General features: G+C 35.8%; 1 protein-coding gene across 4 annotated transcripts in view; it reads right to left on the bottom strand.

The window, feature by feature from the left end:
* Positions 1 to 23,831, bottom strand: part of cntfr (ciliary neurotrophic factor receptor) — a 210,597-nt gene that overhangs the window by 123,070 nt on the left and 63,696 nt on the right. For 3 of the 4 annotated variants that reach the window (XM_037979341.1, XM_017410707.3, XM_037979342.1), the window contains one exon: positions 7,818 to 7,899. In XM_037979341.1, coding sequence (XP_037835269.1) covers positions 7,818 to 7,899 — 82 coding nt within the window. Of the gene's footprint in view, positions 1 to 7,817; positions 7,900 to 8,036; positions 8,176 to 23,831 lie in introns of those variants that run through there. The other variant, XM_017410709.3, reaches the window with a different exon arrangement.

Raw genomic sequence — 23,831 nt, 5'->3', positions numbered from 1 at the left:
TGGTTTTAATGTTACTTCATTAAATTCTATGTTGTAGCTACAGGTTATTCCAAATGACAATTTGAATGCAATTGCACACGGTTGCTTAAAGCTGGTACATTGTGCCAGTGTGATAATACCACATTGATAAGGTCTGATTTTTACTAATATAACTAATAATAATGATAGTTAAAATGTATAAACTGTCATCTAGACTCAGTTTTTTACAAGTAATTCTATGCTTATTCCTGCATAGATTTTTTTTTTCCTCTCCCAGATTAAGTGAATGAATTAAACTTCTGCCACATTCCAAGCAATGAATTTGTTTGTTTATATGTGTGAAACCATTAGGAACCCAGAAAAAAAAACAAAAAAAACCAACAACTTATAGGTGATTATTAAATGTGTTGTTTTATTTTGTTTTTTTCTTGTATTTGAAATGAACAGCATTGCATTGAACATTCCTCGGTTTTAACTAAATGGGGGTCTTGGCACCAGCTCTGTATGTCAATCTATGGAGAAACAATCTAGCAAAACATATCATTACTGACACAACACTGTCAGACTGCACTAAAATAAAACAAAATTGCTGAAGTTGAGCAAATTACACACAAGGCACAGAGCCAATAAACCATTTAAAGGAACGACAGCTTGAAGATTCAGGGAGTGGACCTTAGGAGAGACTCAAGCTAACAGTTACTCAGAGATGGACACAAAAGAAAATGATTTTTTGCCATTTAAAAGAACTCAATAATAAAACTTTCCAGGCATTTTGAGTAAACAATAAATATTTTAACACTTTGTCACTTTTGCACAGCACAGTTGTTTGCGTTGTCACTATTTTCTCAACTGAACAAAACCAGTGTTGCTAGTCATCATTGCATGCCCGGAGGCTGCAAAACATACCCTTCCACTGATCAGCTGAGGCCATCACAAGTTGTTTTGTCTCTTTAACAAACAGTTCTCCCTCTGTATAGTCTAATTCATGCACAAATCTTTTAATCTACTGCAAAACAGACAGCTAAACTTTATTTATTGATAATAAATAAAGGTGATAATGTGTTATTTTCACTGTCTCAAAGCAGCTGTTCTGGAACTGACCAGCTGATTTAAAATACAATGCTTACAGTGTGCTTAAATATTCAAGATTGATTAATAAAATCAATATAGAAACATTCTGCATTCTTGTTAACATTCCTTAACCCTGTTGATTTTCCAGCTGATTAGTTACTGATTAACTACTTTTTAAAGTAGTGTCTCATGGGGTTACTAAAGTTCTTCTTGTTTTTTTTTTTTTTTGGTCACTTTTTTTCCTAACCAGACAAAGTTTCGGTTACTATGGATCATTAAACGATTACTTCTGGTGAATTTAAGGCATTCATTTTTATGCAAAAAATGCCATACAACCATAAAAATGCATGATTTAATGGAACAATTTTATTTGTACAAACTATATTGTAATAGAATGAATGTCATTAAATATATTTATTTGTTTATTTATCTATGTATTATTATTATTATTATTATTATTATTATTATTATTATTATTATTATTATTATTATTATTATTTTATTTCAATCTATCTTTTCAAACCTACAACTAAACTGAATTAGCGTCACTTTACGGACTGCCTGCCAGCTATTGAGTCAGTCAAACTAATACATCTGCCAATGCTGTCAATCAATCAACATTCTGAAGTCTATCATGAATTAAATGCAAGCAGCCTGCCAAACAGAGCACTGATTAGACTGAGTGTTACTCAGGATAATGAGAGTGACAGAGGTTCCCTCACTGCACAGACGGTACAAGGCTTAAACGTACAAGACAAACAGACAAAAGCACACACTCTCATCAGTTTTTGTGCTTCTTCACTTGTTTCCTGCCGCTGTCTGTTTCCTCTAATGACACATCAGAGAGCAGTTAAATCTCATGAATAATTGATTACGTTTAGTTGTCTGGATTTGTCATTTGTTGGGATTTGTGCAGAGATGCACAAATAATTTTCGCAGAGATGTTTTGTTGGTACCGTATGCTCTATCCACTCTCATTGTGTTTGCCTTTGTAGTGGTTTTCTTTAAACATTAACACAAATGGTCATTTTACCTGGAAAAAGAGTAAAAGCATGAAAACACTGAATTATGGTATCAGTAAACTTCATTCAGCAATAAAGTGGATGTTTATTTATAGATAATAATTTTATAAAAAATGGTTAAAATACAATGTTATGGCTGTTATGGCACAGATGTATTAGTTTTAATTCCTGAAAACATATAATTACCTGAAAAGATATTTATAGAATACATCTGTCACTGTTTTATTTTTTTTTCTGTCTTATATCTTGCTTGCAGAGTGTTATGTAATAATGGTAAATTTATCTGTCTATATGAACCTCGGCACATGAATTAGATTAGTCTTGGCTGCCATGCATGACAGAGGTCGGTTACAAGATTGCATGGATTAATTTGATTTAAACAATTTGTGTGATTTCATTCACAAGGCCGGATAAATAGGCCTGCATTGCAAAGCATACGCCCAGGCATGTTGAGGAGTCATAGCAGCATGTGTCAAATGCTCGAGAAATAAATACAGCTTTGACAGCTGTAATACCATGGAATTAGTTGGAGAGTTAACCTCTTAGTCTCATGCTGTCTTTCTTTTGCTCCCATTCCCTCTGCCTTTCTGTTTTCTGAGCTCCCTGTCTCTTTTCCCCCCCATCTCCCTTTTGTTTGTAGCAATTAAACAGAGTGTGTAGAACAGAGGCTGAACAAAGGGCAGAGATACAGCTCACCAAAGCCTTCAGTGACAGTGGTGTAAAGGGCAAATGATACCATGGGTGGTAAATCTTCTGTTGATCACTTGGTTGGATTAATGGGTAAAGAAAATAAAAAAAGAAAAAAACAAACAAAAAGAAAATACAAAAACAACAACAACAACAAAAAGAGAGAGCAAAAAAAATAAAAAATACAAAGCAAGGATATAAATTAAATAAATAAATAAATAAATAAATAAATAAATAAATAAATAAATAAATAAATAAATAAATAAAAGTAATCAAATATCTGGACAAGAAAGTAAGAGAAGGATGGTTATAAAGAAGAGGAAACAAAATAGGGTGACAAGTGTTGATGGTGTGAATGAGAAAAAAGTGGAAAGAGGAAGAAGTATTATGTTAGGAAGAGCAGGGGAGGGAGGGGGAAACAAAGAGGCATCAAGAGATGAAAGAAGCAAGGGAGATCGAGGGAATGATTACAAGTAGAAATGTTCATCTCTCAATCTGGATATGGACTCCCATAAATAACATGCTCTCTCATTTAACAGCATGACATCACCAGAGTCACATATATTCCCTCTCCCTACGGATAGACACACCCACTTGCACACACACTATAAAGCCCCTTTTAGATAGGAAGCACTGGCATGGTGCTCTGTATCCCAGCCTATTCATGTTTATGTATTTTGTGACTTTCAAGCCTATTGCCCTACGCTGAGCTGAGCTTTGTGCTATATGGAGTGCAAGACAGAGTGTTGCACTAAAGTTCAAATAATTGCACTGCACTTTGTTAGTAGAACTTTGTTACAAAACATGAAAACATCCAATCAGAAAGAAACTTAAAGACATCAAATGTACTGGAGTTTGTGTGGATGTGTGCATGTGCATGCACTAATGACTTTGAGGTTCTGTAGCTTGAAGTTGCTTTTCGTTGTTATGGGTTTTGGTGCTATTCCAGTGACACTACAATGGACGGTCACTGTGCCTCATACTCAGTCTGCAGTAGAATTGCAAGTGGTTGGTTTACAGATGGATGAGTTCTAATTTTCCAAACTCAGAGGAATTTATTAACCCACACCCTTTTAGCTACTTCTGGTCTCTTCATCTTCATTCCGATTGAATATTATATATATATAATATATATTCCTTACAAGACTTTGTTAATTCTGAACTTTCTCTTTATTGTTAGTGTACTCTTTAAGTGCTTTGTGCATTAGTTGCCACTGTAAACTTTAAATTAACTTAATTCTAATGCTTTAGAAATTGTTATTAAAATACTTCAAGTTTTCAGAAAAATAGAAAGGCAGTTCGGATAATGATGTGCACTTTCACATAAAGGTCTAACATTCCAATGCAAGCACTAAAGAAAAGCATCATGATCCTCCCAGTTATTTTCTTGTCTATGTGTATTACCTGAAATAAAAGAATTCAAACCACCTCCTGCAAATTTTGGCACATTAAATCTTCTTGACAACATGATCCAAAATCCTGTGAGTTCTGTAATTACCCATTGAAAAAACCACTGTTGTTCTTTGTCCACATGAGACCCAAGTGCCTGTAAAGTCATGTATTTTTATGAACCACTGCTTGACTGGCAGAACATTCTGCTTTCCCTCTAATGCTTCTGAGCAAAAATAACGTTCCTGATCCTTGAAGGGATGTTTTATCCATTCCCCTCAGCTTCAGCCACAGGGATGTTGTGAGGTCAGGGTCAGTAAAAAAAAAAATCACAACATGTCTGGAACTAAGATCTTTGAAATCTTGTTTACAAGGGATGTTATATATATATATTACATGCATAAGTGTTATGTAAGCTTACATACTAATTAGATTCATATGCTAATGGCCTAGTCTTTGGAGAAATTCAATTCCTGCTTGGTCACATCTTTGTTTGGGATAATTCAACTTTTTAGTTTAACCTTTCTCACTTTTTTTCATTATATATGTTCTCATCGCATCAACTTTTGAGTAAAACATATTCTCACAGCTATGACAACAACATTTTTACTGATAGCTTGTAGTAATGATTGTTGTTTTGTGCTAGTATATATCTTATTTTAAAGTTATGTTGTTGAACTACATTATTCATATGAATAATGTAATATTAGAGTAATATATGAAAAACTAAATAGATGTAGTAGCATCCAGTTTGATGTCTTTTACAGACTTTGTTCATGTTGTTCTTAGTATTATTTTATTAGATGTCAGTTTTGTATTCTCTCAAACTTTGCCTCTAGCATGTATGTGTCTTATGTCTTTTCCACTTAACATTTTTCTGTCCTTCTCATGTTTGTTTTTCACAAGAATATTTAGTAAAGTCTTACTGGCTTTACCTCAGAGCCTGTCATAATTTCTTTCTGTGTGCTTATGGCTTTATTTTATTTATTTATTTATTTTTTATTTCCCCTTTTTTTTCAATGATGTTTTATTGAGGGACTGTTGATTGTAATGTCAGGGTTCTATCAACAATTTCTCATGTCTTTTTTTTTTTTTTTTTTGTCAGCATGAGTACCTAACAACAGCTGCCTTCTGCTGAAACATTGCTGAAAAATTAGTATAATGTATCTTGCTTGTAAAGAGAATCAGAAAGTGGATCCAGTGATAGAACTCAAGGCGTCTTTATTCACAGGTAACACAAGCTCTCTCAGGTAGGAGAGGATAGCTTTGGCCTTGCACTGAAAACTAACAGATACTTACAAACATGAAGGGCACACAGCTACTGGGACCAGAGCAACATTGAACAATGGACCTCCCACAGAAGCAGACTTAAAGGGCAGGGAACACAATAACAAAACAGAAAGCACCTGAAGATAATCAAACAGTGGAGGGAGGAGCAGAAACACGAAAAATAGGAAGAAAAAAATTAGAGAAACACACAAAAAAACAAAAACAAAACAAACAAAAAAACAAGAACAACAAAACCCTAATTAAAAATACAACTTTTTTACAAATATCTCATGGACTCTTTAGGTGTTTTGGATATTAATAACTGATATTAAGTATTTGTTATAATATTGTTTAGAAATAGAAACTTTCTTATATGGAAAACAGGGAAAGTTTTTTTTTTATTATTTGGAAGGGGGGGGGGCAGGACATCAATCGGACTTCATTGTATTTGTTTTATCCTGTCTGCAGTTCCTTTTTCTTTGTACTATAACACATTCTTGCCAAGAAGTTTAAAGTCTCAAATGTATTTCATACAAGAGCTATTTCCAATGACACACACATCAGTACAGACACTAACAGTGTGCTTGTTCTTTTATATTATAATTTCCTACAAATTGAGCCCAGACTAACCTCATTGCCTCTTGAGCTGACAATGCGTAAGTGTTAGCACACATGGTTTGTATTGTTTGTGATTCAGTGTGGTTATGCGCTACACAAGTGAAACATGCTCTGGGGAATCTTGTCAATCACACAAGCTGGTAATTTAACAGAGAAACTAAGCTCTTTGCAAGACTTTCTTTCAGTCATACTGGAACTATGTAATCACCTCTATGCATTAGAAATTGAGTGAAAACAAGCAAACTAATGATTTTCTTTCTTTTTGTCTTTGGTTCCTACTTTTGATTTATGTTTGTCATCTGTATTACTGATTTGATGCAAAAAGCAAATTTTAGTAACAAAGTAACCAAACAGAACTAACCCAAGCACAGTGTTCCTTTCCAAGATAACACCATTTGTCTATAATCCATATCTATTTAATGTCAACAGAGATTTAAGTTTTAGATTTTGCTTTTTTATCTGGTCTGCCTTTACTGACCTTACTTTCTGCTTCTCTGAACAGCACAAATTAATTAAAATGCAGCTTAAATTCATACTAAAAAAAACAACAAACAAATAAAACATCTCAGTTATTAAGTCATTAAATCAAATGTGGATCGTAAATTGTAAATAAAAAAAAATAAAAAAATTGACTACGTACAAAGTGAGTTGTTGGGTATTCTCAGTTCCTCTTGGTGCATTAACTAAAACCATTTCCTTTTCAAAATCATTCATTGTTGCTTTGTGTGACTTTTTTAATTATTTTTTAATGTGACTAGATTTTGTTTGAATTCCCACTCTCATGCACTTATCTTTACTGGTGCTTTCGCAAAACTCCCAACTTCCAACATAGGCACTTGTTTCTATATCTACTTTGTTTGTGTGTGTGTTGGTGTGAGACTCTCGTGACACCATAGTCATTGACTTCCATTGTCTCTTTCTTTAGGTCAGCTGACTCAAACAGCTCATTCTCATAGTCTAATAAGCCAAGGCAACCCTTCCATAAAAGTCAAGTGAGAATCAGAGTTATGTGTTAACTACAGACTGTTTAAAAGTTTGGTGACATTGGTCTTGTTCATCGTGTGAACGCAGCAATGCTTTTTATCCTCTTTATTTAATTATTTAATTATTATTTTTTCAAACATTTGATTTTGATTTGATGAGTTTATTTCAAACTGTTTATTGATAAACCTGTTTTTTTTTTTCTTCCCTGCAATGTATTCATTAACTATAATGAACATTTGTAAGAGTTGCGTTGTGCCTCTACATGCCCATGACTGCCATTTGGTCTGAGTTGCAATTTAGTTGAACCCTTGTTATTATGGTTTTAGTAATGTGACCAAATATGAGTATAGTTCAGTTAACTGCACAAAGCTAATTTACCCATATATATTAGTAAGAAAAATAGGAAAATAATTAAACCTGGACCCTCCCACAGATATCTGTCTCTACAAGAAAATTCAATAAAATCTATTCAGTTGTTCATGAGATATTTTGGTAGAAGTACAGACAAATGAACACACAGGCACACACAGGCATAGGCAAAAACAATGTTGCATCACTTTCAGTGGTGAGCAACAATAAAGGTTAAAAACTATTAAAAAGAAGTAGCAACAAGGACCACAGTTAAGTTGATATAAGGAGTAGAGCACAGAGAAAAAACTGCAGGTCAAACTATGTTCTTTGTTGGAGAACAGAAAAAGCCCACCAGGGTTGACCACTCAACTAAAATAAAATAGACTTATAGTAGGCCTCAGCAGAGAAATGAAACAGATTAATATAGAAGATGGAATGCATACTCACCAAGCTGAATGCGTCTCTGAGCGTACGCTACAACCACCGCAGCCAGGACTACACAGCACAACGATGTCACAAGGTTTGCCATCTGTAGACACACACACACAACAAAGTCATCAGTGTATGTGAGAGCCAGAGTGAGTTCATGTGCTCGCCTGTCGTCCTGAATGAATGACAGACCCATAGACGCCTATAACACCATGCAAGAGATGGAGAGATACCTACTTCCTGTCCTCTCTATGTTTTTAAGTGTCCATCTTCCTTCACATTATTACAGTCTCTGAAGTACTCGGTTCTTCTGTTCTCATTTCCTTTTCTTCTTGTCAAGTTTTCTTAGTATCGTTCTTTCCTTTTCTCTTTTTATCCTGTATCATGTAGTCTTCCTCTGTTTTTTATATTCATTTGACTCTCCTTCTCTCTCTCTCTCTCTCTCTCTCTCTGTCTCTCTCTCTCTCTCTCTCTCTCTGTCTGTCTCTGTCTGTCTCTCTCCCTCTCTCTCTCTCTCTCTGTCTCTCTCTCTCTCTCTCTTCATCAGTCTAATGGGTTCATCCTCTCTGGAATGGGCTGAGCCAGGAATTCTTAAAGGTATAGCACATCATAAACAAATGCAGTTTTCAAAATAACAAAACACAAGCATTCTTTTGCTTGTCATAGGTTGTGAATTTTAAAAGCCTCAGTTTTACAAGAAGTGGATGCATTGATCAATAATTTAACCTGAACATCAAGCATGTTAAAAGTAGTCCTTAAATTAAATTCAATAATTAAATAATTACAAATCTTTTGGTTTTCTTTGCCTCACATTTATATTCTCACAATGTTGACACTTCTATCTTTATTATAAGTTGAGAAGTAAGAAACCAACATTAGCTACAACAGAACTTAAGCTTTCCTGAATTCAGCATGACATGCAGCTGCACTGGGTGAAGTCCTGCCAGCAAGTGGGCTTTGACCAATATCTTCCCTTTAAAATGTGTTCTTCCCCTTGTTTCTCTATCTCCCCTACGATCTCTTGGGTGCGTGTCTTCTTCTCTCTGTACAGCCTGAAGAAGGAATTGGCTCTCACACACGGAAAGGTTGTCTACAGGTCTGCTTGCTGCTGAGAGTTGCACTGAGGAAGGTGTGTGCATCTGCTTGTGAAGAACAGAGTGAGCACTCTAAATGGAGCCAAAAAAAGGACATGGATTTTTGTGTTTTTTGGGGGATTTTTTGCCGTTTTTTTGAGGTGAGACTCCAGCTGATACAGAACTGTGTCGTATTCCATTTCCTCTTACTCTTTGTTTAATCTCTCTCTTTTTTAAAAATAAAAACAAGTTATATATTTTTTTTTAGTCTTGGGCTTATTCATGCTCAGTTTCTCTCTCTCTCCCCATCTCAAATTCCCCCCCTTCATATCATATCCCTCACTGGTTCTGTCTCTTCCTGTTAAGGCCGAGCGTGAACACCACAACAACATGTTAAAGCATATTGCAAAGGGGAAAGAAAAACACAACTGCAAGCACTGTGGATTGATTCTTAAGAACATGAAAAAGCTTTTATACTTGGTCTAAAATGTCAAAAAGCAAAAGATCAATCTAAGACAATAAGCTCACTGGGAATTTTTCATCAATTAAAAACTAAACTGTATTTGAAACGAAAATCTTTAACACTCGCACAAAAACAGGGACAATAAAATGTTTTCTGAACCTAAAAAAAAAATTAGACATCCTCCAACAGCCTCATTGGCCATGTTTATATTAGGAATCATGACAATGATGACAAATATTTCCTAAAATGTATCTTTTTTTTTACAAAATGAAATGATTGACCAAGGGTGTCAACCTCCAGGCATCTAGGGCCACTGTCCTGGAAGTTTTAGGTTTTTCTGCTCCAACACACCTGATTCAAATGGTTTGATTAGCTCCTCATCAAATCATCAAGTTCTCCAGAAGCACGTCCATAAGTTATCCAATTGAACCAGGTGTTTTAAAGCAAGAACATGTCTTAAACATGCTGGAGAGCAGCCCCCGAGGAACGGAGAATGACACGTGTGATAGACATAGGAGATATGACTTTTTCAAATGGAATGAGATTCTACCCTACCTCAACTTATTGTTTTATTTAGGTTGCTTTTTATCAGAACATTTGCTTAGTTTTACAGACTCCACCACAAAGCAACTATGTTTTAGCTCCATATGCTTAATTACGAATAGTTTTTAATAGAAGGATGTAAGTATGCACTAAACAAACAAACAAACAAATAAATAAATAAATGCACAGTGAAGATGGGTTTGTTTGTTTGTTTGTCAAATAGCAAATGATAGTTGTAGTATGTTTGTTTTTTTTCTCTAAATTACCTGTTGAATGCTGCTTTATTTTGCACGGTTTACTTTTTTTCTTTTTGTTTTGTGTATGCACCTGTGAATAAAGAAAGCAGTGACTGAAAGTTTGCATACAAAGAAATAATTGAAAGATTGTGTGCATGTGGGTGTACTTCCCCTGTTTGTGAGTGTAAATGATTGGCAGCTCATATGTATTTCATCTGAACAGACTGACAGGGGGTAAAATTAAAATTGCATTCCTTGTCAGAGCATCACAATCCCCGTCTTTGCTCTTCATTTTCTAAGTGCTGGTTTGCCCATCAAAACCAAAGTTTGTGTGTAAATGTGTGTGTTTGACTGTATTTAGGACTCTGAAAGCAAAATACTCCTATTTGTGTGTATGGGTTGGGGGTGGGGGGTGCTTATGGGAGTATTTAGCCGTTCTATCAGAAAACAATACATTTTTTGAAATCTGACAGCTTCAGATCACTCACATAATGACAGCCAACAGGCGGTTAGTGCTACAATCACACAAACTCAATACAACCCCTCCTGTCTTCTTCCTCCCGTCTATTTCTCCTCAACTCACCTATTCATCCTCTTCTTCTACTTCCTTATTCCGTATTTATTTATTCATTTCTCATTGGAGGGGAAAGGGCTGAATAGGCATGATTCTTTTGAGTGGTTAATTAAAATATATAATTTATTTCTAATAAATGATTTTGCCTCTGCATTTTTTGTGAAGTCCGATTTGGGAACATTTGCATTTAAATTGAAAAGCCACAAGGAAAATACACTAGGCAGACTGAGGTGTCTGAGTGAAGATAGAAAGCATTCTCCTTTTAGAAATAAGTCTCAACAAACTCATTTTTTTCAGTAGTTCTTTTTGGTTTAAACTGTCCCAAATAAAATCCCACTGCCTGCTCAAAAAGGCCATTAGGAATACAAAGACTGTGCATAGTTCAGGTCATATTCAGTCAGTAGGTTCAACAGCAAGTCCATGCTAATTATATTCCACATTTGTAATAACTGACTGACATATAGACATAATGATATTCTCTCTTGATCTTTCTTTCAAAAACAAAACAGCCAAATTCTTCCTGTCAGCAAGCTGTCAGAAATAGAAAGAGTTCATTACAAATGTGTCTGCTGTGAAAATAAAAAGAACTGCTCCCCTGGGTAATAAATAAGCTCTTTGGTTTATAGCAAGAGTAGCAAGTTACAGCCCTAAGGAACATCATCCATAGCTATCAAATGTGGAAGAAAAGCTAACAATAGCTGTCTCGAATTGTTGTCTGCGAGGCCATCAGCGGGAAACTGCATGCAAGGAGTTTTGTCTCCAAGTAAGACATCCATCATGTGGGAAAATGTTACCTTCTCCCCTGACAAAATAAAATCTAAACAAATGATTCAACTCTTCAGGTTGTAAGTAGCTATTTTATTAAGTAATTCCAAAGGGTGTGCAGAGGATTGAGATTTATGGATTGTACAGAAAATTACTGAATATATGATACTGAGACTGTGGTGAATTATCCAGCTAGGTCCCAGGTGGAGATTGGTTGTTTAGCTAAAACCCTGCTGTCTGGCACTACAGAACATGTTGAAACCCTATAAAATCATGCCTTTGCCTTTCTCTCCTGTATATAATAAGTCAAAGCAACACAACTCACCATGGAATAGACTGTGAATTGTAAAAGAAAAAAAGAAAAAAACACAGTAAACACTGCCTAGTTTTTACTGTCTACATTACTAACCAAGTAGCCATACTACCCTTTGCTTGGGGCAAAGAGAAGCAGTTCCTTTATAACAAAAAGTTCTTGATATAGTCTAAAAAAATATGGAGATTAAATAGGAAATCTTGTCTGGAGCAAGGACAAAAGGTGGGGATTGCCACATCTTTTCAGGGAGAGTCTTCTGTCAACATCATACGAAGTAAAACCTTGAATCTTCAAGGTATAGCATCCAATCTAGGTATTGCAGCTGTACTTTAAAAACACTTGTATGCATGTGTGTATATGTATGTATAAAATACTTTCCACAGTTATTTACTTAATAAAATGAAGAAAAAGACTTTTAAAAGTTTTTAAAAGTCTGGAAGAGTCTTGTTTTTTTCACTTTTATTAACATTTTTTTCTTACCCTTAACGGTGCTGTAACTCTGACAGGTGTTTATCCACACAGGTTTCTAACATTAATTAGCTCAAATGTTAATGAGTTTACTCTGCCTGTGACCCAGATGGCTGTAATAACAGAAAATGAGCATCTCTGGCACGTTCATCCATCAATAACTGTCCTGAATGAACACACATTTAGTCACAAACACATAACTAATCACACATAAGTAGTGCACTGTAACGTTTAATGTCAAGTTCTATATCCAGTAATACAACTTCCTCATTCCCATAATGCATTGCTTTGCTCTGTAACACTAATTCCCTCATCAATCACGCTGGGTTGCGGCAGATTAACTACAAGCGCTGAGGGGCGAGGTGGGAGGGGGTGGGTCGAGCCTGATAGTGTGTCTGTTGGCATTTTGGGAGCACTGCACACATCCGTACACACACAGCTGGCATTTAGTGCAAAGTGTTGATAGCTGGATGGCTGTGACCTTTTTCACAGTGGTGTTGGCTATAATTGCTTGCTAAAGACAACGTCAGTCGTGCCTCAAGAGGTTGCAGAGTTTGAGCACGAAACCGCACATACGTGTGGACATGCAAACCCTTGTACATGTGAATGACGGCGTTTGGCTCACGGTGATAAATTCAGCCATTGATTACATGTGACTGCTTTCAGCTGGCTGAGATTTAGGGGACCTGAACACATCAGCCTCTGTGTATCATGTATCCTAAAGAACTGCTACAGCTGGAGGTCCCACATCACAGAGCTGCCGCGCCTAACCTGTTCTGGTTTTTACAAGTAAACTGAGCACCTCTATAAGTCAATAGTACAAACTTTTCCTAAATTGTTGTAGTTTCTATCCATTTATAAGTATGATAAAGCTTCTTCTTAAACATAGCAGTTATCGTACACATGAACTAATTTAAAATAAACCGCTTATTCTGAATAAATCATTGAAGTTCATCATGCTTATTTCTGCCCATAGATATATGATTTATTCATGTCAAAACTTGTTGTTCAGGGATTTTTTTCTTTCTTTTAAGAATGAATATGAGTGTGTACATATGAGAGAAGTGTTGTCTCCACCCAGCCATCTGGACCTCCTTGTGTGTGTGGAAGCAGATTTAGGTGGTTAGAGAGCTCTGGAAAAACACACTGTTACCTCCAGCCCTCTCACCTCTGAACTCTATAAGTGTATCAAAGCTAAGAAAACAGAGCACTTTGTGTGTCTGTGTGTGTCTGTCTGTGTGTGTGTGTAAATGAGCGTGTGTGAGCATTCTTAAGTCCTATGAGGCTTTGAATGATGGGTGTAGACTCCCCTTTGTGAACAGGGAGCCTCCAGGAGCTGCACAGCATGTGTGTGTTAGTGTGAGTGTGTGTGAAGGAGAGTGTGATGTACAGGCTGTGATGTACTGAACGGAGGTGTTTTTACTGGGAGTTAATCAGAACCAGAGCTAGGGCCTTGCCCACTGTGGGTCAAACACTTGCAGTCTCCACTCCACCTTTTCCAAATTCAATAGTACTGACCTGCAGCTAACTGAATCAGTTTCTTTTCCATATCATAATAAAATAAAAGAGCATGGTGCTAATGTATATTATGCCTCCTTTTTCTATCTGCTTATTTGTGTCCTGCAAAAAGTAAATGCAGTCAGGAGTTCAGAGACATATATGCAAATAATAAAAATCTTAGTTACTGGGGAAAATTTCCCATCCCAAGTGATCAGTAAAAGAGAACATATTTAGCAAATCTTTAAAAGGAGTAATTTCAACAACAAGAATGCCCACAAAAAAGTAAATAATTAAATGGAGGGGGGTGGGTAATGGTAATATATATATATAAATGTATAAAGTCTGTTATTTCACCCTGAGGTGGAAAGTGTTGCTGTTATAGAATATCTATTGATTTATTCATGGATGCAAATACAGAATCAGAAGATGATTTTGAGGCGCTACGAAACAAGCTGTACACAAGCTGTATTCAAACATTTCTCATGGTCGGAGTGATGAAGGATTTTTCTCTTCCAAAACCTGTCCATGTCATTTAGGGAATAATTGTCTCCTCTGCTAACTTGTTTGAAGGCAAGATTCATATGGACATTTCCTCTAATAATAAAGAAAGGGGAAATGTAAAGCACCCAGTAATTTTTGCAAGATCTTGCATGTTTTTGACAAGCAGTCTCAGACTGAGCCTCAAAGGGTTAAATGATCTGAAAAGTGTACCTGTGTATCCTTAACTGCTGGTGGTGATAAATAGAAGTTCATAGATACTACCCAAAGGACCATTTCTGTACCTTGCAGCGTACATTTTTTTAAGAACTGTAGCTTTAAGAACAGACATAAAACCCTAATTCCTCTGTGGATACAGCAGGTTGGGTGGCCAAGAACCTCAGCAACCAGATAAACATACCAGGTATATTAGAGCATTCACTAAAGTAAAATTAAATGTCTGTTCCTTCTCTACCATACACGACTATTTCAGTCTTCATTTATATAATTTTCATGTTACTTATCTAGTTCTTTTACTCCATAATGGAATAAACATATAGGCTTTATTTAGTGCTGTTAATATGGTATTACACCCAGCTCTCTAAGAGCACAAGTAAAATATATATGCAACCTAATATGCTGGGGATGATGATGATATACCTTCAAGTTACTTTTAATTACAATTCTAGACATTGGAATAAAATGGCAAAAATGACATATGAGAAGGAAGAAATAATCTTATAACAAATAAGTTGTATATGAGGCTTGCAGCCTGAAATAAAATGGTGAGTATTGATGCTGAGCAATGAGGATGTCATATTACATCACAATCACATGATTAGTCACCCCAGGACGAGTCATCTACTGTTGAACACCACTGTTCTAGACTACACTTAGTCATCACTGACTTAACACAGGTGTCATTATCTGAGCTCAGTTTGTGTCTGCATGTGTGCGTATACCTGTGTGTTTCGTAGAGCGGAGACTCATTCATTATCTCGGTCAGCTCTCTCTGTTCTCCGTAAGCCCTAAAGGCACTCAGTCTGCCAGCCAATCTCTTACTTTCTGTCTCTCCATGTGAAGCTATAATTCAACAGTTAAACTGGGGCTGTCTGTCTCACTCAATTCATGTCTTATTCTGTGTTTTCTCTTTTCACCTGCTGCCCCTTCGTCTGTCATCCTCTCCACCTTTTCTCTGTCTTTCTCTATACACCATTCTCATCTAGTAGACTCTCTGCAACAAACTACTCCTTCCATGTTGCTCATTGTTTCTTCCTCTAGATATTTTTTTTTCTCTGTCTTCTGGTAAATGCTGATGACAGCATATCACACTTTGACACAGCACAGAGCCCTGATCTTCCCAGGAGACTTGCTGAGATGATGTTACACCGATGACTAAGCAGGAAGGCAACAACTTTTGAATGCAAATATTATTTTTTTTTTCTGTATAATGCAATAATGTTAATAAGTGAAAATACAGGAAATAGTTAGCCATAAGCATAAATCCTAAATTGAGAAAAAATAAAATAAACAGATTTAGCTAAAGCACATTTTTCATGTTTCATGTTTGTACTTCTTAAGTTCTTGGAAACAAGTGAAATCTAAGGGATGGATGTTTACCAAAACCACTTTCACAACACATTTTTTAAGCTGGGTCTGAGACACCTTTTGGAGGTGGAGGGCAGTGGGGGTGGGGGTTGTAGTCAACCAGCCACTGCTACACCTTTGAGCTGCCAAGGCAGGTAGTCACAGAGCTGACTTAGCAAGTAGGTGTGAAGTGGGGGTGGCAAGAGCAGCACTTTATTTTAAGCAGTAGGAATGCTGTCATTCACTGGTTCCATGATGCTGCTGCGCTTCTGTATATAAATTTGACAATTTAAGCCCTTAGATGTAGGTGGAAAATATAAATCGGTAACGACCCCTTCTCTCATGGCAAACTAGATGCCTTTGATACAGGCACCGAACCTGTTTGCTACTTTAGAGCTGCCCTGTGGCTAACAACAGAATTGTATTCATAATGTGGCTCCAAGTCATTAACATGCGTGGCAGCATGAATGTGACTCAAAGCAATGTTGAGTGAAACATTCAGGCTAAGTTAAAATTACCTGAATAAATAAAAGGTTAAAATATATACTTTAATTTCCTTCAGCCTGAGGTGGTTTCAGGGTAATCACATGAATTCTTATTATATTGTTCCAATTGGCACTACCCACACAGCCCATGATTATAAAGTGTATTAAATGTATTTATTCATTGTGACTGCTTAGTAAGTGGCTAGGTCATTTTGAATGAGTGGCTATTTTCATCCTGGTTAATATTCATGCAAAAATATAAAATAAAAAAATAAATAAATACATAAAAAAACGGAAATAAAAATAAAACTATGAAGTCAACGTGAAAAATAAACAACAACCTTATAGTATTACAATCCTAATGGAATGTACAGCTCTAACTGACAGGGAGTGTGTATGTTCACTACTATTTGCTGTTTTAAGGAAGCACTTGACTCACAAAGGTCTTGACAGAAGTATTAGCATTCTCTTCTTACCACCTTTCACTTCACCACACACACACACACACAGTGACATGCCCCTACCTCTTTGTTCCTGCCCTTTCATACTTTATTAGTGAAGCAATCTGTTACAAAGGTTTGGCCAAGCATTAGCTGTGCTCGGGCCGTTTGTTGCACATCTTATGTTCACCCTAGCTGCATCTAAATGACCTAATGGGAAATATCCCATCAAGGTTGCAGTCACACTCCTCAGAACAATATAAATATCCTACTGGAATGGTAGGGAGAACGAGCAAACAAAAAGGTAGCATAATGAAAGAAAAATGAAGACAAAGATTAAGTTAGACAACAAGAAGATGATGAAAAAAGAAAATGACAATCTAAGGAGAGTGTTACTTTTTTTTCAAGACAACATAAATAAGAAAAGGGAAAGTGGTACATAGTTCCTATGATGGATGAGTACACCCTCCGTCAATTTAGAATTAGGCTTAAAACTTTGCTTTTTGATAAAGCTTATTGAGTGACTCTAAGCCACTTCTTCTTGTTATCCTTCATGATATGCTGATCAGATTTCCTCACTCTTCTCTGTATTTTTCTTTATTTTTTTTCATACCATGTACCTAAAAGTCTTCTGCAGTTAAAAGAAAGTACTCACTTCTGCCACCTGTCTCTAGTCAGAGTGTGTAATTACATCAAACAGGTTGTGCAATATGTTGGCTTTGATTGTTATACAATTTATTTTCTACAAATTTTCATTTCATAATTACAGATACACTAATCTAATTGTACTGAATTGAATTTGATTGAATACATAAGCAATTAGACTGTACTAAATTGGAATAAATTTGGTTTTAACCAGACTTTATGTAACAGGGTTAGAAATAGAACCACTTTCTGTTTTTTATACAGCGTGTGTGTGTGTGCTACAGAAATACATTGAATTACAATTGTTTAATTAAATAAACTAAACTGAGTTAAACTTAAAAGTAGGAATATGAAAATAAAATATAGGCTAAACAAATAGGCATGCAGCACAGAATCGGTTAACATGGAACAAAATCCCATGAAAAATGCTATCTCATCACTTTGGATTTCATCCATGACACTGTGAGAACCCTCACACTAGACAAAACATATTTAATGCGACACATACTAATAGTCTTGAAAAAACAAGCACACACAGACACTCACACCAAAACACACAGATGGACTCATTTAGGAGTGTTATGAAGCAGCACTTAAGAAATTTTTCCTTACTTTGAAAGTAATTTTTCGCACATGGAATTTGTAAACTCCATTCCCCTGAAACCAGTGAATAAACCACTCTGGCTGAAAAACATTCTTAAACTTATTGAAGGAATAAAATCAACAAAAAATAAAAAAATGAACTCAAATCCCTAATAGTGATCATAATATGGTAATTTCCTTTTGACAGAGTTTAAACAACCAGTGCCATTTAAAGAAAACTGCATATTTAAAGCTTCAATTTGACTTTGTATGTGGTTCTTCACATATGATCAAATTGTTACATGGAGGTTAAAGAGGCAAAAAATGCTGTAGCTTTAAACTCAAACTGGTAAATCTGTATCAGATGTGTATGAACGATTATCTTTATTAGATACAGTACATCCCGCTGGAGAAACTGAATGGTGACTTTAAGATGTTCTAAGACAGGATTTGCTTACAATTATTTATTTATTTTTTTACACAAGCCATTTGGTGTCAATATTGTTAAACCTGAGTTTTGTCAATCCTGATTTTATACTGTTAAAATTGAGCCAAGAAAATTGATGTTTCTGCGTAAATATTTCACTATTGCACAAGAAGATTTTGGGCCGTCTGATTAGGTAAGCTGCAAGTTAAATAACATACCATGCAAATGTTTTTTTTTTTTTTTCAAAGAATATGCAACCCTTAATTCATTTTCTTGTTTATCACTTTGCACTTTGAAAAAACAGTTTAAAGCTATCAATCCCTAAAAGACAACAATAACTAAAATCAGGATTATCCACAATGCCAAAAATGCACCTCAACACCCTGCTGGACTCTGTAAACTACACAATAAATAATGCAAACTGGCTTTATAAAAATGAATGAAATATGCACTAACAAAATTCCAGTTTATGAAAGATAAGCTACAAGGCAATCCTAAAACAATGGAAACATGAAAGAATGAAAAATGACAGAACACAAGTAATCTTGCAGTGTTGTTTAGCACCACAATGGCATGACAAACGTTCACTGGCAAAGAGCTGTAATGGTTTTTAATGTTGGGAGGTGACTCAGAAAGAGGCGATGCAGAAATGGGTGTTAATCAAAGGCTTTCAAGCCACCTTATCCATACATTTCAATGTGCAGAAGCACACTCACAGCTTTTTGCTGCTCTATTTTAGATTATATTTCGTGGCCCATGTGAGATGACTGACAATTGCTGTCAAATCCCACTCCATTACTCGAGCACACTCTCACGCACACACATATATATTGATTTCTAAAGTCTGCAAGGCTGTGGACTGGAGCCAGTGTGGAGTGAGCTACAAGAGGGATGTACATATGCAAAGAAAATGAGCTGAGCAGCAGCAAAAGGGCAGATTTTATTTGTATACCCAACATTAAAAAGTTTGAACATGTACATCATGAGTAAACTATAGAAACAATCTAATGTAAAAGGCCCAATGTAAGAGCATTTATAAAGGGTTAGTTCAGCTCTTTCCAAGTGGGGTTCTGTGAAAAGGTTAACAACAATTAATGTTACCTACTACTACTTTGAGTATCCTCAGTTTGAAGCAATACAGTTTAATTCTCATGAGCTAACATCTAGTCTGTGCAAAAGTGGACCTTCTTAGAAGGACTTTCGTTTCAAACTATTAATTGTGATGTTTGCAATTGGTATTTTTAACATCTTTACAATCCCATCAATTTCACATTGCACCATTATTCTGGCAGAAATAATATGAAATTCCTGTTGAAAGTGCCCCAGGCTGTAACAGAAGTGATACAGCTACCTGCTGCTGTCACTAGTTGTGCAAATAAACATACCATTTTATGTAAATAACTGTACAACACTAGATAATTTTTTTTTGTAATGGTAATACCTTAGGTGTAATTTGTGACTGTCTTAAGTATTTGCAGGAAATAAAAAAAAGAAAAAAAAATAACACACAAAAAAAAAAAAAACATTAGGGAGGTGGAGAAATGAGAAGGAAATATACTGGAGAGGCAATTGAAAGCCAGATCAATGTCAAGGTAAGAAACAGGGTAACCCTGCGTGGGATTTTTTTGAACTCCAAACACTCTGATCTTCACACCCAGTGACACACAACCATTTCACCAGAGGCTATGATACTACTGCCACCCAACAACTTCATGTTTTACTTTTCTTTCTCTAACACCTTCGCTGGGATTCAGCTCTCCATTTGTACCACTTTGTCTGACACCCACCTTGCACCCTCCATCTGTCTCTCTATGTCGGACTTTTCCGTATCTGGTCTCTGTGTGTGTTTTGCTGCCCCTACAATGGAGAATTTTGGCTGCAGAAGGTGTGAAATGAGACTATATTGATTTGTCTGCCTGTGTGGAAGTGTGTTTATATGTGTGTTTGTGAGTGTGAGTCTGAGTGTGAAAAAAAGAGTTGCCCTTAAAGTCATCTTCAAGGAAGTACATTTTCTTTTTACTAGTGTACTTTTGGTGTGAGCATATAAACAAAACAACTGTGATGATGACTTTATTCAGTAAGAGATGAGTGTAAATATGTTAAATCGTTCATTTTATTTTGGTATTGCTGTCATATTTATTAAAGTGAGACATGCATAATTTAATTTTTTTAACTAAACCAGCAAGATGTGGCTCTGTAGAATAACTAAAATCTTCTTTTATGAAAAAAAAAAATGAAATAGTTCATTGAACCCTATTTATAACAAATTGGTTCTGTCTTAGAAATATGGTGGAATGTAAGGCATAGCAGATGAAGAGAAATGAGAAACGGCATCAAAACAGTACCTACGTAGGATTTTTTTCCTTATAATCTCTACTGAAGTATTGCTACTCATCACAGTTTACAGACCACACATTTTGCTAACTGGTGACCAAAAGAACCATCATTTCTGCTTCAACTCTGGGCAAGCAGATGGCTATGCAGTACAAATGAAGTAAATATTACCACATTTCTGAACAGCTGTGCCCTCTTTTTTCACTTGCTTGTTCTCCTCATATTTGTTGTTGCTACTTCTGCATTCAAAACACTCTGCTCAACTGACTCTATTGCCCCTATATGAACTTCCTGATTCTTTCCTCTTCAGCTTGGGTGTTAAACTTTAGGACCAACTCCTTGTAGATTGACATCTATTCGTTCACAACAGATTTAAAAGCACAAGAGATAAAATAAAGCACCTTGTGCAGGTATAAAACAGATTTGTGTTTAGTAAATATGAATATTCTCCTTATTTCCTCCTTGATGAGTACTACCCCTTGACTGTTTCTTCATTTACAAAAGTGAATAAGCAAAAATGAACAAATGAATGAAAATGGGTCCTCGGCCACCATAAGGTCACAAAAGAATGATATCACAGTTTCACTTATGAAAGGAAACAGTCTTACTGTATTTTATAATGTCCAGGATTTAAAAACAAACAAACAACACAAAACAAACTAAAACTTGTAATGTTTTTCAGATGTCTTTTCTTCAAAATATTTATATAGAAATATAAAATTACCTTTTTTCAATATATGTTATTTATCAGTTGTGACAACTTACTGGGAAGCTTTTAAATAAATATTAATTTCTTATGTCACTTTTTTTTACTGGTTTCTAATGAAAACATTTTATGGAATGCCATCAACACAGCAAATATTTTTTAAACCGCTGCCAGCATTTCACCCTAAAATTAAATGCGAAAATATCCACACAAAATATGAACAAATTCAAGCTGATACTTTGTAGCTAGGAAAACTACAGATGTGTTTCTCTAAGAGTCGGGGTTCTGAAAACTCTCCGAACTGAATCTCACATTAGAATGAAACTCATTTGTGTTATTCATTATTAATTTCAACACAGAGAAATGTTGCCCATACTGACAACAACAGAGATGATTAAACAGCTTGCGTGGAAAGTTAATGGGGGATTCAGTAAGTGGTACAGTCCAATTATTTTTCACCTCTAGCTCCACCTCAAAGTTGGATCTTCTTTTCCTCTTAGTTGGAATGGATTAAAGGAAGGTTCAAACTGTACTTTCTTAGCTTCAAAGTTACCATATTATTGTGTGAACTTGGCATTAACTCTGTTCTGTTTTAACCCTTGGATGCATGAGCCACCAATACCGTCACTCTTCCATGAGTGGGGTCAAAAATGACCCCAATTAGAATCAATGGTTTTTTTTGCAATGAATTTAAAAGATGTCTTTAATTTTGGTTTAACGTTACTATATTTATTATATTTGGGTCAACAAAACACTGATTTTACATTTAACTTGCTTATTCATAACTTTTTATAACATTTTTTTTCACAAGAAATAACATCAAAAATCTGTCTGGAGGACAAAAAGACAATAAACATACATGAGACCAGAACACCGTTCACTCACATGTGCCCACACAAACATCATTTTTCTGTTTACTGTGTGCAGTTGTCACAAACTATTTACTTTTGGCTGTGACCATTACACACACTAGGGTACTGCATTTCCAACACCAATTGGTGGCTTTGCGATTTTTGTTTCTTGGACACATCTGGCACCTCTTTTATCTTCTGTTGGCTTTCTGTGCCTCTCTCCTGTTGCTGGTTTGCAACTTTTGTTACTCCACACCTTCCCACTGCTTCAGTGATGTAGGTTGGTAGATTTGGGGTACCTTCCAATTGACTTTTCATGTGAGGAGTCACAAGCTCCTTTGAGAGCATTGTGAGGAAATGTCGCAGATTACTATCAGTGATAAACAGCTTCAATGCATCTACTGGAGAGATGGTGCTAAACCCAGGTGCAGGTCCTGACCAACTTCTCAGTAAATTATGGCTTGGTATTTTAGCCTGAGTGAGAGGTCACTCTGCCCAGTAAGAGCCCTTGCGACTCATTCTGTTGGACACAAAATGCATTTCCTTTTCTGAGGACTCAGAGGACTTCTCTGTGTCCGACTGATCTTGTTCAGCAGGGACAGGTTAGTTCCCTGACATGTCCAGGTGGACAATAATCTGTATCCTCTACATTTGAGATGTCAGATCCTGAATCAAGCCCACCGATGGACTCTTCATCCCATCTGTTCAGGATCATATATCGAGCAAGGTCTTCAGGTATCCTAGCTGGCCTCCAAGTAGCCATGATATTCTAGATGAGAAAACATAAAACAGACTATGTTTGAATGACACACAAAACTATAAATCAATTTTGAGCTGTCTAAGTAAATGTCTGTGCATTTATATGTAAGTAAAGGCACAGATATGCATTTGTGTACATACGCACACACACCAATCAATATTCAATAATCATATAATAGGTTAACTAACAGATAAGCTTTTGTTACAAGGAATTATGAATACAGTGAGTCTCTACACAACAAATACAGTAATATCAGCTGGCTTACTAAACTAGTGTAATGTTAGCTAGCTTAGTTAGCCAACTAACAGAGTACTAACATTACTACTACATTTTTTGTAGTTAGCTAACTAGTATCTACTTTGTTGACCAACATGATACTCTATCACAGACAAGTCATGGAGTTGATAAATGAAGAAAATACTTACATGTATGCTTCTGTGTCAAACTGACCTCCTGGTGGTGAGACTGCAGGCATCAGATGTGTAAGTGGAACAGAAAATGTATCCTGACAGTCACAGTTGATAAAAATCAAAGATTCCCAAAGCAAACCCTTGAGATTCTATAGAAAATGCTTGGGGTCATTTTTGACCCCACTTATGGAAAACTGGGGTAGTGACACAAAAACTGCAATTTCTTAAAATGTATATAAAAAAAAATTAAAATTCAAATGGCTTCAAGTCACAAACAGGTTTTATGAGGAATACCTGTAATATGGAAGTGTAAAAATGTTTAATTTCAGAGATTTTGAAAAATAACAACCCTCGGGGTCATTTTTGACCACACTTATGCATCTAAGGGTTAAA

This window comes from Kryptolebias marmoratus, linkage group LG14, assembly GCF_001649575.2.
Source record: "Kryptolebias marmoratus isolate JLee-2015 linkage group LG14, ASM164957v2, whole genome shotgun sequence".
Lineage (NCBI taxonomy): Eukaryota > Metazoa > Chordata > Actinopteri > Cyprinodontiformes > Rivulidae > Kryptolebias > Kryptolebias marmoratus.
Note: the sequence above shows the minus strand (reverse complement) of the source record. Positions and strands in the feature narration are given on the sequence as shown.